Here is a 15,855-nt window from a genome sequence, read left to right as displayed (position 1 = left end):
ATTTTCAAAAAAAAAAAAAAAGAGTATTTAGGTCAAGGTGATAGGTTCTCATCTCTTTCCTCCCGATTTGGATTTTTTTTTTCCTACTAATTGACTGTTGAGAAGAACTAGGATTAGGACACACTAAGGAGCTATGTGACTTGTCTTGGTGGAAGGGGATTAAACCAACTCCTTCCTAAATCATGGATATGCTCTTCTCCCAATTTCCTGGGTATATTTAATTTTATGTTTTTATTTGTTTAATATACATATTCAGTATAAACTTCTAGCTCTTTTCTTTTTGTTGTTATTTTTTTGTTTCCTAGAGACAAGGTGTCACTCTGTCACTCAAGCTGGAGTGCAGGGATAATAGCTCCCTCCAGACTCCAACTCCTAGACTCAAGTGATCCTCCTGCCTCTGCCTCCTGAATTGCTGGGACTACAGGCCACACACTACTGCACTCAGCTAAACTTTTTATTTTTTTGTTTTTTGTAGTGATGAGTTCTCACTATGTTTTGGAGGCTACTTTTAGCTGTTTATAAGAGAAACTACAACCTGTTTCCCAGTCCTTGGCAGAGTACCTTGTAGGTAACCCTTGAATGAATGAATTCCTCTAGCCTACAAAGTTACTGTGTTTTGTGTAGTTTTCACCTAACTTCCTAGGGAAACTATTTTAGAATTAAGTTGGGAAACAATTCTCTGTGATAAAAAGTGGGAAAATGTGAAAGCCTTTGTTAGGATTAATTCTAGAAAGAGGGTCTTGAACCTCTTTTTCTCCTATGAGTAGAAGGAGATTCACAGATTGTCATCTCTCCTGACGGTCTTATGGTCTTAAAATGGTTTTTTTAGCATGGAGATTTGGTGAATACTGTTAGATTTATACTTACGTATTTCATCTTTTTGGTAGATGTATTGTTTTTAAATTTTGTTTTCCAGTTGTTCATTGCTCATATAGAGATAGTTGGAGATTGATGTTGGTGTGTTGACCTGTATCTTTTGATCTTATTAAACCCACCTACTAGTTCTGAGAATTTTATTTTAGATTTCCTGGGATTTTATACATAGGCAATTCATGTTGTCTGCAAATAAGGACAATATTTTATCCTTTCTGATTTATGTACCTTTCTTTGTCCTTTTCTTGCCAGTGTAATGTTGCTTAATGGAGGTGACAGTGGACATCCTTGCATTGTTCTGGATCTGAGGGGCAAAACCCTTTGGTCTTTCATCAAGTCTGGTGTTAGCCTCAAGTGTCTTGTAGATGCCCTTGATCAGTTTGACCAAGTTCACTCCTACTCTTAGTTTGCTGAGTTTCCCTGTAAATGGGTATCATATTTTATCAAGCCTCTACTATATCTATTTATATAATCATGTATATTTTCTTTTTAGACTTTTAAAGTGGTGAATTACATTAGTTGATTTTGTTTTAATTTCAGAACTTTATGGGGTATGGTACATATGTTTTGGTTACATGAATTGCTTTTATACAGTTTGAGTCAAAGTTATAAATATGCCCATAACCTGGATAGTATGCATTGTACCTATTAGGTGTGAATTTGCCTCCACCCTCCTGGCCCCTTCTGCTGGCTTAATTTCTGTTGAATTTTACTATCAAATGGGCATCTGGATGTTGATCAATTGGTTCCAGTTTAATAGTGAGCACTTGTGGTGTTTGTTTTTCCATTCTTGGGGTACTTCACTTAGAAAAATGATGTCCAGTTCCATCCATGTTGCTACAAAAGGTATTAGTTTACCATTTTTATGGCTAAATAATATTCCATGACATACATATGCCACATTTTATTAATCTACTCATGTATTGATGGGCACTTGGGTTGATTCCACATCTTTGTTATTAAAATTATGCTACTATAAACATTTGGGTACACTGTCTTTATGATAAAATGTTCTTTATTGGGTGGTGCCTGTGGCTCAGTGGGTATGGCTCTGGCCCCATATACTGAGGGTGGCAGGTTTGAACCCGGCCCCAACCAGCTAAAAAAACAGTGGCAACTGCAACAAAAAATAGCCAGGCATTGTGGCAGGCGCCTGTAATCCCAGTTTAAAAAAAAAAATCCTTTATTTTTTCCCCTATTGCGTAAATACCTAGAAGTGAGATTGCAAGATCAAATGGTAGGTCTAGTTTGGGTTCTTTAAAGAATCTTCATACTACTTTCCATAGAGGATGTACTATAGTTTTACCAACAGTGTGTAATTGTTCCTTTCTCTTCACATCCATGACAGCATCTGTTGTGTTTTGGATCTTATGATGTGAACCATTCTCACTGGAATTAGGTGACTTATCAGTGTGGTTTAGATTTGCATTTCTCTCATGATTAGAGATGATGAGTACTTGTATTTTTTGGCCATTAGACTATCATCTTATGAAAGTTTCTGTTCATTGTTCCTTGCACAGCTTTTAAGGGATCATCTGATTTTTCTTGTTCATTTCCTCCAGTTCTTTACAGATTCTGCTTATCAGCCCTTTGTTAGATGTGTAGCATTCAAATATCTTCTCCCATTCAGTAGGGTGACTCTTCCCTTTGCTGATTATATCCTGTGCAGAAACTTTTAAAATTTGATTAGGTCACTTTTTAAATTTGATTACTTATTTTTTGTTGTTGCTACAATTGTCTTTGGGGTCCTCTTTATAAATTCTTTTTCTAGGCTAATATCATTAAGGGTTTTCCCCATGCTTTCTTCTAGGATTTTGATAGTTTCATGTCTTAGGTTTAAATCTTTTATCCATCATGAGTTAATGTTTGTGAGTGGTAAGAGGGGCAGGTACAGTTTCAGCCTTTTACATGTGGTCAACCAGGTCTCACAACATCATTTATTGAATAGTGATTCCTTTTCTCGGTGTATACCTTTATCAGCTTTGTCAAAGATCAGAAGGCCATATGAGGCTGGTTTTATCTCTAGAGTCTCTAGTCTGTTCCATTTTTATGCTGATACCATGCTGTTTTGATCACAATAGGCTTGTAGTATATCCTGAAGTCTAGTAAAGGTAAAGGTCTTACAGTTAAGTCTTTAATCCATCTTGAGTTAACTTTTTTCTATAATGAGAGATAGAGATGCAGTTTCATTCTTCTATTTTTGGCCTTTGACTATTTTTTCAGAGTTCTGATGAAGTTGGTTTTCATTTTTTAGGTGAGGGATGGTCCACAGAGAGTCTTACTTTCCATTTTTATTAATTTCACTTCTCTATAGTCCTTACAAGGCTTTCTTCAGTATGATTCTTAGAAGTAAAGCACAATATAAAGAATGTAAATAAACTGTACAACTTGCAAATCAGTGAAGGAAAAAATATAAGGAATATTAAGAGATCACAGCAAAGACAAACATTAGAAATAGTGTATTCAGTGGTTGCAGCCGTGTTTTCCAAGTTTCTGTCTCCCTGTCAGTGCCACAGGAATGGCTTTCCAAAATTGTGATGCTGCTGCCACCAGCATCGGGGTGGCCCTAAAGGAGCTGAGCCCAGTGAGGGCACCACCCCAGAGCCCATGGGTAAAAAGGCTACAGCAGGAGCTGATGACCCTCATGATGTCTGGAGACAATGTTTGCATTTCCTGAATCACGCAACCTTTTCAAATGGGTAGGGACCATCCATGGAGCAGCTGGCACAGTACACGTAGACCTGAGGTATAAGCTCTCCCTGGAGTTCCCCAGTGGCTACCCTTACAATGCACCCTGATGAAGTTCCTCACACCCTGCTACCACCCCAATGTGGACACCCAGGGACACCCAGGGACACCCACTTCTGCCTGGATATTCTGAAGGACAAGTGGTCTTCCCTGTATGATGTCAGAACCATCCTGCTTTCCATTCAGAGCTTGCTAGGAGAACCCAACATTGATAGCCCTTTGAACACATGTGCTGCCGAGCTCTGGAAAAACCCCACAGCTTTTAAGAAAAACCTGCAAGAAACCTACTCAAAGCAGGTATCCAGCCAGGAGCCCTGACCTGGACTATCCAGCCTCTCCCTATATTGTGTTTTTATTTTTTCTTTCAATAGTCTGTCTTTCCTTGATTTCTATAAAAGACTCTGTATCTTGAGCTGTGGTGGTATATTTGTTTTGTTTGTTTTCTAAATTAAGTCTCTGGTTGAACCCTTGTGATGTATATTAAATAAATAGATTCTGGAAAAAAAAAAAAGAAATAGTGTATTCAACGTGCATGAAAATACTAGTAGGTTGTTCCCACCATAAAGTGGACAGCCTGCTCCAATGACTCACCTGAACATGAATGGACATTTTCCAATGTATGAAATTCTACTTCCAATAAAGAAGACAGACAGCCCTCATTCCCAGAACCTCACAAAAGTATTTAGATCTTATCAAGAAGATGAACCTCTGTCTGCCTTAGAAGCAGATGTGAGCAGATGTGATGCTACTAATCATGGAGGAAATTGTTTACTGTAAATGCAAAGGGAGAGGTATTCTGGCCCTTGAAGCTAATATTGGTAGAGTTTCTGGCATTTGATTCAGATATTTTGGTTCCAACTGGCAGTAGCTGTGGAGTTTTCACTTGAGACGCTGGAACTGTATGTATGTTATTGTTCTTGGCTAAATAGCTATAGAGTTTGGACTTGTATCCTGGATAATCTATTCTACCAAATAGAATTAAATGTAAAATTAATTTTTTATTTAAAATTGGAGGGGATTTTGTTGATTACATTAACAGATGTTGGATACACATTCTAAAATGTTGGCAGTATAGATGTGTGTACATATATATATGTATATATGTGAATTATTATTTATTTTTATTTTCCTATTTTCTTATCCTTCCTGGCTAGGCATTTTTTTTCTTAGTGGGTTACATGAAGTGATGTCATAGCGATGTTTGAGATATCACCTAACCCCAATGAGAATCACAAGGTCCTAATGCAACAGATGCTCACATGGGTGTGGAGAGAAGGAAGCACTTGTGCACTGTTGGTGGGACACAAACTAGTAAAACCTGTATGGAAAGAGCATAAAGATTCCTCAAGGAACTAAAAGTAGACCTGCCATTTGACCCCACAGTCCCAGTACCAGGCATCTAAAAGTAAAAAGGACATTTTACCACAAGGAAATTTGCATTCTAATGTTTATCACAGCAGCTCAGTTCATAATTGCAAAGACATGAAGACAACCCAAGTATTCATCAACAGATAAATGGATTATAAACTGTGGTATATGTATACCATGGAGTACTATTCAGCCATTAAGAAGATGGAGATTTTTGCATCTTTTGTAACAACCTGGATGGACATGGAGAACATTTTCCTAAGTGAAGCATCACAGGAATGGAAAGACAACCGTCACATGTATTCAGTACTAAATTTAAACTAGTGGATTAACAACAGGTTCATAGGAGAGGAAAGCTCAGATGGATTTAAGTAAGGGATGGGGAAGAATGGGTTTGGTGGGCTCCTACCCAATGGGTAAAGTGCATGGATATATGGTGCGCTTCCCGGGTGAAAGACACAACTAAAACTTGGACTTTAACCTTACAAATGCAAACTGTATAACCTAATTGTATGACCCTCATATTAATCTGAAAAAAATTCCAAGAGTAAATATGTGTTATTTCTTTCCTTTCTTTCTTTCTTTTTTTTTTTTTGAGACAGAGTCTCACTTTGTTGTCCTCGGTAGAGTGCAGTGGTGTCACAGCTCACGGCAACCTCCAGTTTCTGGGCTTAGATAATTAGTCTTCAGCAGCTGGGACTACAGGTGCTCACCCCAATGCCCGGCTATTTTTTGTTGCAGTTGTCACTGCTGTTTTAGCTGCCCGGGGCTGGTTTCAAACCCGCCACCTTCAGTATATTGGGTTGGCACCCTACCCACTGAGCCACGGGTGCCACCCAATATGTGTTATTTCTAGTAACATCCAGCTAAATGTTGTATTAATCATTAATACCGTGAATAAGTATGGAACATATACCTTCAAAAAAAGCAACACATTACCTTCACAAATATTTGGGGCTTAGTTTAGTTCCAAATGTGAGAATTTCTGAAGTTACCCACTAAACTCATGCCTTGAGGGGAAGAGCTAGAGAATATGACTCTGTTTTTTGACTTTTCACATCAAGAGGCATCCTGATTTAGAATTTGGAATTTCCCTATCCATTTCCGGTATTTCTTTGTAGTGCTTATCCTTCATGGTCTTGATTTCCTTAAAAAGAGAAAGTAGAGACCAAAACTTGTGTAGAACAAATTAAGATCACTAACCTTGTTCATTAATTGTCAAATAAGTTCCTCTTGTTTCTTAACTATGCTTGATATTAATTTTTCTGTGCTTTCTTCTTTAGCTTTTTAGCTTCAGAAATACTATATTTATATTCCTTATGATATTATTGCCCATTAATCTATGTGGGGCCCTTCTAACCCCTATTCAGTAAATCATTCTCTAAAATATGTTATTTAAAAAATCATCTCAACTCTTAACTACATAATGTAGATATTTACACCATACACACACATATACACACAGAACACTTAAACAGGATAGTCAAAATCCACTAGGAAGATTTGTACATGATGCTCAGGGTCAGGGGAGATGTCTGATTAGTAAATTCAATATAAGCTACCAAAATTTTGGTGGGAGTAGCAAGAGAAAACAATTGAGTTTTTTGGAATGCAGTTACTCATAGAACATTTCTGGACCAACATCCAGACTCGATGTAGACTTGGATAGTGCCCAGGGAACAGAAAGTTTCTTGTAGCCTGGGCACTTAGCACAACTCAAGTGCGCAGATGGTTAGGGAGCCTTCCTGTTCATCAGGGTGCTTACAAACATAAAGACATATAATATGGCACAAACAGAATCACTGTGTATCCCCCTAGGTTGGAAAAACAGGCTAGATATTTTTAAAAAATTATTATTTTTTTTTAGTTTTTGGCTGGGTCTGGTTCTGAACCTGCCACCTCTGGCACATGATGCTGGTGCCGTTACTCCTTTGAGCCACAGGCGCTGCCCAGGCTAGATATTTTTTCATGAGCTATATCCCAGAACAGTATCTTACTGTCTGTGAAATTACAATTTTCTCATTTGAAAAAGGTTAATCAAATAGTTCTGAGTCATTAGATGAGATTGCAAATATGAAATACATGTAAAGCACTTTGTATAGAACATGGTAGTTACTTGCTACTGTGTACTTAATGATATAACAGTGCAGGCTCTGTGTAGCAGGGTCTGCTTGTAAAAGGCCTTCATCAGCCACAGAGAGGCCTTGATAGAAACATGGAGGGAATGAAAATTGTTGTACAGTGTCTGGCTACAAAGGCCCTTTAATCTGGACCAAGAAGTATGCTAACCTCAATCAGTGTCTTTTTCCCCTGGCTGTTGGATGAGAAAATTGAGATGGCACAACTAAATACCTGAAGTTTTTCATTGATGGCCTTTTGCTCTTGTTGCCGTTCGTTCTTGTCTTTCTTTATTTCATCAATCAAGTCTTTCGCTGTTTTGTTAAAATCCTGCTCCTTCTGCTCATAGCTCCTTTGCATTTTCTCCGTCATTTCTTCTACCTTCTGTGTAGACTGAGCTTTTTCCTTTTCCACTAATGATGAAAAGAAAAGCATTTATGTGGAGTTCCTGCATTACCTCTTTATTCCTCAAACTTATTTGTTATGTTTGAACTTGATAGAGAAAATTCTCTGGGACAATAATTCCTCTGGGGTAACCATATTGCCCCTGAAATATTTTGTCACACTCTGATAGGGCTTCAGGAGTGAAGATACATCTTTACTATTCTTGTTCTGGTTTAAAGGTCCAACCTAGGACTGAAAGTAGGGTAATAATTATCCAGTGAGCTTTCACCAGCAGAGCAATTTGAGCCTCTAATTACATGTGTACTCTCTGCACATAAGAGCACTTCTTTGCCAGGGCGCTGGAGCACTATCAGTGCCTACCAACCACGAAGCTTCCACCATTCTGTAAATTGTACACTCTCTGCACTCTAAAACTCACTCAATTGTCTTAGAAAGTCATAGGTAACAAAAATCTCCTTTTAATTTTAGAAGAAATGTAACTTACTAACTACTTAGGAGTGATGTCTCAACTGTAAATTCTTGTTCACTGTACATCTAATTTTCTCTGTGCTCACAGCATTCATCCCAGGGCACAAATAAACCCTTAAATAAGAGCATGGGGCTGAGGGTGTCTAGAAGTATGGGTGGATGAAGAAAAGAAAGTCTGCCCTAAGTTCCTGCCTGATCTCTCTCTATTGTGAAAGGCATATTCATTACATTATTAATATAATCTCTCCAGGGAAAGTGTGCATAACTTGGCATGTAGTGTCCAGTAAAAGATCACTGAAATCATTATTACTATAAATAAGCATGCAATGAACAGCCTTAGTAGGTAACTCATTTCCTTCCCACCAAACTTCATTTTTGTAAAATTTATGGATAATTTAAGGGCAATCATCATGATTTCATTTTTAATGGCAATTGTTTGGATCTTGGAACTTGATCGTTGCACTTATGCCCTGGTCACAGGTTGTGTGATAGGAATTTTTAGATGTATTTTTTAGATGCTAATACATGATTGCTTCATTTGTCTGCTTTCCATCTTCATATTCTGGAATTTTTTCTGATATATTTTTCTCTCTTTTGCAATTTCATCCTTGAAATGTAGCTTTTGTTCCTTAAAAGAGAGAGAGGATAATTAAAGTGGCTTGGCATAAAAGGAGTTTATAAAAATTGTTCAACAAGGGGCGGTGCCTGTGGCTTAAAAGGGTAGGGTGCTTGTCCCAAATGCTGGAGGTGGAGGGTTCAAACCCAGCCCCGGCCAAAAAAAAAAAAAAACAAATGTTCAACAATTTCTTTTCCTTTCATTCCTTAAATTCATCTCCTAATAGATTTTTATATTATTTATCGAATTTCCTCCTCCCTTGACTTCCATTATGTTACTCTCTCTTGAGGATCCTATACTTGTTCTTAATTTTTCCAAAACTTCTCTATTTTCAAAAGTGTTTTACTCATATAGTTCTTAAAATAGTGTTGCTCTAGAATTCTTCCTTGGAATTCATGAACTAGCACTTAACACAGCAGTGGTATATAATTTTCACACTTTTCCCCACTTCAACTCTCACTCTAATGTGGATTTTCCCAGATATGAATATTTGTTCCAGAATGATGGCCTATGGGAAGATTCCTAAGATTTATATATGGTGCTGAGAATCAGGGGAAATGTGTGATTGTGAAATTTAGTATAAACCTAAAAAATTTTGGTAGGCATAATAAGAAAAAAAGTTAAGAAGATTAATACTACTGGTGTCCAGAAGACACTTCTGGTCTGACCATTCAGACTATTCACGGATGTGGAATAAGGCCCAGAAAATAGGAAGGTCCTAGCAGCTAGTGTGCTGAAGTGACACAGTGGTTAGAAAGTCTTTCTACTCATCAAGGTGATCACAGAGATATGATCACAGCAAGCAAGATAAAAACAAAATTCTTAAGGACTCTCCTAGGTAGAAAAGACAGGATGGATCTTCTGTGAGATATGCCACAGGGCAGTATCTTATCTCTCCTGAAATTGTAGTTTTGTTACTTGAAAAAGTACAATAGAATTGCTCCTATGCCATTAGATGAGGATGCAAATATGTAAGGCATATACATAAATCACCTTATGTAGGGCTTGGCAATTATTCACTAATGTATATTGAGTGGTATCATAATGCAGAATATGTGGAGCGTAGTCTGTTTATAAAAGGCCTTCAGCAAACAGACTGGCACTGGCAGAAACATGAAGAGAATGAAAACTGTGTGGTACTGTGCCTAGATTTAAACTTTATCTGGACCAAGGAGTGTGCTAGCCTGTAGTCAGAGTCCCTGATCTCTGGTTATTGGGGGATGACCAGGAAAATTGAGATGACAGAATTAAATACCTGAAGTTTATGAGCCATAGTGCTTTTTTGCTGTTGTATTAAGTAGTGTCTCTCCCTTGCTAGTTGCTCAGTCAAATGCTTCACATATTGCTGATTACTCTTATCTTTCTGTTCCATCATCTGCTCATAATTTTTTTGCATTTGCTCTGCCATTTTTGCTGCATTCTGTTCATATTCAGCCGTCATGCAACTCACTGAGGAGGAAAAGGAAGAAAAGGATTTATGTCGAATTACCGTGTTGCCGCTTTCTCCCTCACACACTTACTTGTTATGTTACTACTTAATAGAGGAAATTCCCTGGGCAAATATTTCCATGGGGGTAGCCATGATACTGCTGACATATTATGCCTCACTCAGACATCTCTTGAAGAGTAAAGACATGTCTTTGCTGTTCTTGCTTTAGTTTAAAGATCTGAGGTAACCTAGGACTCGAGGTTGGCACTAATTACTCAGCAGGCTTCTATAAAGATGGTTAAGCCTCTGCTTACGTATCCATTCCCATAGTGCCAGGTGTCCTACCTTTTCCAACAGACCCTGCAGCCTCCATTCAGTTGTTAACTGTATGCTCACACTGAAGGTCATTTCATAGCACTGACATTGGTTGCTGATGAGAACTTCTTTCTAAATGCAGCAGGCACTTGACCTATTGATCATTGGCAGATGTGATGCCCAACTGTGTCCAAAGGTTGGTAACCCCCACTGTGATTTACCGTATGTTCTCAAAACTCCAACATTATTCCAGGATACATGTAAACTCTTGAGTAAGACCAAGTGGTTTAAGGGTCTAGAAGTATGGTATAGATGAAGAATTAAAAAGTCTACCTGATTGGAAGCTATCTGATAGCTCCCCGTTATAAAATTTATCCCAATTACACAATTTACATTATCTATAGTAGCAAATGTGGATGATTTCACATATATCATCCTGTAAAAGATCATATTAACCATTAGTAATACAAGTGAACATCAATTAAGTAGCTTCAGTTGTTGGTCACAGACTGCCTTCACCTGTAAGCCTCATCTTTGCAGACTTTGTTGTTGTTTTTTTTTTTTTTCTTTTGCCCTCGTAGAGTGCCCTGGCATCATAGTTCACAGCAATCTCAAACTCTTGGGCTCAAGGGATTCTTTTGCCTCAGCCTCCTGAGTAGCTGGGACTATAGGCACCTACCACAATGCCCAGCTATATTTAGTGACTGGGTCTCACTCTGGCTCAGGCTGGTCTTGAACTCCTGAGCTTAAGCAATCTACCCACCTTGGTCTCTCAGAGTGCTACGATTACAGGCATGAACCACCCACCACACTGGCTGGCATCTTTGTAGACTTTGTGACTTAGGGAACATGCAAGTGTAATGATTTCAAGTTAAGAGTAGTAGTTGTCTGATCTTCTAAAGTTGGTCATTGAACTTGTACTCTGACAAGAGGGTGTAGGAAAGGAAACCACTATCGTCTCTCTCTCTTTTTTGAGACAGAGCCTCATTTTGTTCTCCTCCCTCAGTAGAGTGTTGTGATGTCAGAGCTCAGAGCAACCTCAAACTCTTGGGCTTAAGCAATTCTCTTGCCTCAGGTTCCCAGTAGCTGGGACTTCAGGAACCCACTACAATGCCCAGCTATTTTTTGTTGCAGTTTTAGTTGGCCCTGGCTGGATTTGAGCCCACCAGCCTCAGTGTATGTAGCTGGTGCCATAATCACTGTCTTATGGATGCGAAGCTGGAAACCACTATTCTCTAGAGTTTTGTATTATAGCTATTAAATAGATGGTAATACTTGTTTCTTTGTATCTCTTCTCCACGTTCTTGATCTCATTCTGAAGTTTTCTGCTCTCTTCTCTGAATCCCTCTTTGAGTAGCCGTTTCTGTTCCTAAGAGATAAAGAAATATCCAACCTAGTACAGAATAAAGGAAGATTACTAAATTTATTACTTTTTTTTTTTAGAGATAGAGTCTCACTTTCTCATCCTTAGTAGAGTGTCGTGGCGTCACAGCTCACAGCAACCTCTAGCTTATGGGCTTAGGCAATTCCCTTGCCTCAGCTTCCCGGGTAGCTGGGACTACAGGCAGCTGCCATAACGCCCAGCTATTTTTTGTTGCAGTTTGGATGGGACCGGGTTTGAACCCGCCACCCTCCGTACATGTGGCCTGCACCCTACTCACTGAGCTATAGGCGCTGCCTTATTACATAATTTTTATGTTAATTTTTTTTTAGTACTTCCAGTAATTCCTCAAAATCCTTTGACATTCTTTCCTAAATTCTCTCCTCCTAAAATTTCATTACATCTCCCTGGAGTCTTCTTACTACATTTTTTCTGTTTTTGTTTTCCTCTAGGATAAGAATATATTTTTTCTATTTATAATTCCTGTGATATTTTTGCTCTAGAACTCCATCCTGGGATTTTTGATTCCACATTAAACATAGTTATTCAATCTTAATTTCAATGTTTCATTCATTTGTTTCAACTTTCACTTATATAATGTGAATTTTTCATAGATATACTTCAGAAGAATGTTTGACATTTAAAAGAAAGTTTATTACATGAATCTCAGAATCATAGGAGCTGTTTTGTCAGGGAATTCTGAGCAAGTTCCCAAAATTTCAGTGGGACCAGTACAAGGAAATGTTAGTAGTATATCCCCATAGGACATCAGGGATTGCTGGAGTCTGTAAGGCTTATCTGGGCTGACATCAGATTCAACACAGAGTCCAAACAGGGCCCAAGGAACAGGAAGGTGCTGTAATATGGTTGACTACTGGCAAGAGTGATGTTCACCTGTGCCCAAAGACTTTCTTAACTCCTAATCGGACTTTCACATGGTTGCAAAACTCCAGCAGCATCCCAGGACACATGTAAACTCCAGAATAGACCTAGATGCTTAAACACTGTGCTAAGTGGCTATGTGTCTTCCTGTTTATCATAGAGCTTCCAGAGAGAAAGTCCTATCACTTGTGGCAAAAAAATAAAATCACTACTTTCCCAGGCCAGACACATTTCCATGAGTTATGATCTAGAGTATTTACTAAAACTCATTAAGTTACATACATTTTTTTTCATTTAAAAAATGAGTATATAATAGTTCCTATTTCATTAGGCAGAAATCAATCACAAAATGCCTATAAAATACGTATGTCAAGCCTGGGAGTGAATAGCTATGGTTTAATAATGATTTAACAGAGCAGATTTCATGAGATTTTATTTTGCAAACAAGTGGCTTCTAGTAATTAGAGATGACCAAGGGTGGACACAGTACAATGAAAAACCTACTTATTAGTAAAGGGGCTAGAAAATTCCTGTTCTACTTGCTCTAAGCTCTATACTGTGTTTTAAATTTTGAACAGTGAAAGATAAAACAAATGCACAATAAAATACCTGAAGTTTAAGAGTTAGAGTCCTCTCTTGCTCTTCCAGCAACTGGGCCCTGTCCCTCTCCATCTTCTCAGTCAATTGTTTCACATGCTCCTGGTAACTCTTTTCTCTCTGTTCCATCATCTGCTCAGTCTTCTTTTGCATTTCCTCCAACTGTTCTGCTGCAACCTTTGCAGATTCAGCTTCTCTACGTTGCACTGGGAAGGAAAAGAAAGAGAAGTTATGTAGGTTTCTGGTTTGTTATAGACTGAATATTTGATGTCCTCTTCAATTCACAAGTTGAAGCCCTATTTCCTAATGTAATGATATAAGAAGGCAGGGCCTTGGTGAGGTAATCAGATTTACATGACATGAGAGTAGAGCTCCCATAATGGGATTAGTGGAGTTATGAGAACTTGATGAGACCAGAGCTCTCCATCACATTAGGATACAGTGAGAGGGCAGCCATCTGTAAACTGGGAAGAAAGCCTGCAGGAAGAACTGGACTGTGATGGCAGCCTGATCTCAGACTTCCAGTCTAAAAATGGTGAGATATAAATTTTGGCTGATTTAGCTACCTGTTTCTGGTATTCTGTTACAGCAGCCCACAAATGGCTGACGACACAGTATTCATGTAACAAAACATGTACTTGTTATTATTACTATTTGTTAGCAGGAATTTCCTAGAAACATTTTTCTTTAGGGGTAACTGTAATGTAATTGATTGTATAAGCAATGCTCAGAATGACTATTGTTTTTGCTCTAGTTTAATAATCACAATTTTATTTGGAAAAATATTTAAACTTTTAAGACCTTTTGTGAAGATCAAGTTTCTTGACGTACTCCTCACCTTCAATCTCCTTTTCCTTTTCTGTGAGAGCCTGGTCTGTCTTTAGAATTGTATTCATCATAGATTGCTTGGAGCTTATGTACATCTGCAGAACCTCTTCTGCCTTAGATTCCAGAGAACACAGAGTTAGCCAGCAGGAAATGGCTGTAGACAGGTGTCCTGTTTGTCTACTCACCATCTGTTCCTGTAGGAATTGCTCCTCTTGGCTCTACTCTGCCCGGTGGTCAAGATTCCCAGGGGCAGGCACAAGCTAGACTGGGCAATCAGAGCATCCAGTTTAGCAGGGTCCTTTTTAGTGGGTGATATAGATACTGGGAAGGGGAGATTCCATGTCTTTTTAGATTGAGAGGTCTAGGTTTGGAGCTGAGGTTCCACAAGGGCTAAGCTTGATGGAAAATGAAGTCATCATAGAGAAAGCATCTCAGAGAGATGGAGGTGGAAGAAGGACGCAGGGAAGTGTGGGAATAAGAGGGAGTAATAAACAGAAAAAGAGCGGATGACATTGAGCTCTTGGACCCAGATTATCTCTCAAGCCAGCTTGAAGCCTAAACTGACAAATTACTGTTTTTGCTTAAGCAACAATCAGTGGCTTCTGTCCTTTGAAGCATCAAATGTCTGGTTGTAACAATGTGTTATACAAATGATTAATCTCAAAATTCAACTGGTAACTCAAATATTAGTTAAGTGTACTCTCTTTGATATAACCTATAACGTACATGGTATAGGCTCCATATATCTGTTTATTGAATAAAAACATAAGTGCTATGTAGACAAAAAGCCTCATGGCTGTGCAAATATGCCCATCCCAGAACACACAGATGAATCTTGGTTACCTGTAATCCCTTTCTTGGTTCCTGATGGTACTTCTCCTTCAGATTTTCTGTCTTCTGAATAAAGAGATGATAGCCCCCTGGCTTTGAATAAATGCCTTGGTTCACTTCTTCTTCTAGAGGACCAAAAATTTTCTCAAGTAAAGCCAAGCAACAATCTGATGATGCTGTCTGATTCTGTTTACAAATGTCTTTCCACCTTTTTTCCAGTTGACACTTCAATGTAAAAACAGGAAATAAAAAGTATAAGCAGGAAAAGATATTAATAAGGCCTCAGAATTTCTATAAATGCTTCTCAAAAAACTCTACATCTCCCAAAAACCTATAGGCAACTAAGAAGAACTGTCTTTTCTTTTGATTTGGACCTTGTTCTGAAATCCCCTTCCCATTAGGTGTGCCATTCAGAGATTTTGTGCTTTATGCAAACTTGTACATGTAAACTCCCGGTTTTCCAGTGGGACTGATGATTGCCATAAATGGAATAAATGTAAAGCATAAGCCTGCTGAGAAGAACTAAGATTGCAAACTTCATTTCTTTTGGTTAGTGTGATTGCAAATAAATCTGATAATCGTAGGCATGTAATTTCAGTCAAAGCTCTGATGGTAATTATGTGAACTTAATTAAAGTGAAGATGTGTATATTTATTCATAAAAGTATTTTAAAACTTGGAGTCTATAAAAATAAAATTGGTCCTTTTAATTATTATGGTTACAAATACGTGGTTGTCACTATTTTAAAAGCTAGTAAGAATGTTTTCTAGCAAAATTCATACTTGTTTCTTTCCTTTTTTTGCTTTTATTATTATTATTATTTTTTTGAGACAGAGTCTCACTCTGTCCCCCTTGGTGGAGTGCTGTGGCATCATAGCTCACAGCAACCTCAAACTTTTGGGCTCAAGAAATCCTTTTGCCTCAGTCTCCAGAGTAACTGGAACTACAGGTGCCCACCACAACATGTCACTAGTTTTTTTTTTTTTTTTTTTTTTT

At 38.2% G+C, this 15,855-nt stretch overlaps 1 protein-coding gene and 1 pseudogene across 1 annotated transcript in view; one reads left to right on the top strand and one right to left on the bottom strand.

Moving 5' to 3' along the window:
• The first annotated feature begins 3,508 nt into the window (after positions 1-3,508).
• On the top strand, positions 3,509-3,939 carry LOC100950880 (annotated as a pseudogene).
• A 2,104-nt stretch (positions 3,940-6,043) lies between these two features.
• Positions 6,044-15,855, bottom strand: part of LOC100950575 (guanylate-binding protein 1) — a 24,316-nt gene continuing 14,504 nt past the window's right edge. The window contains exons 7-12 of the mRNA XM_012801626.1: positions 14,872-15,084; positions 14,039-14,141; positions 13,213-13,406; positions 11,616-11,709; positions 7,342-7,520; positions 6,044-6,136 (exon numbers count right to left, since the gene is read on the bottom strand). Coding sequence (XP_012657080.1) covers positions 6,044-6,136; positions 7,342-7,520; positions 11,616-11,709; positions 13,213-13,406; positions 14,039-14,141; positions 14,872-15,084 — 876 coding nt within the window. The remainder of the gene's footprint in view (positions 6,137-7,341; positions 7,521-11,615; positions 11,710-13,212; positions 13,407-14,038; positions 14,142-14,871; positions 15,085-15,855) is intronic.

This window comes from Otolemur garnettii, unplaced genomic scaffold (genome assembly GCF_000181295.1).
Source record: "Otolemur garnettii isolate 467f Iridium unplaced genomic scaffold, OtoGar3 scaffold00010, whole genome shotgun sequence".
Classification (NCBI taxonomy): domain Eukaryota; kingdom Metazoa; phylum Chordata; class Mammalia; order Primates; family Galagidae; genus Otolemur; species Otolemur garnettii.
Note: the sequence above shows the minus strand (reverse complement) of the source record. Positions and strands in the feature narration are given on the sequence as shown.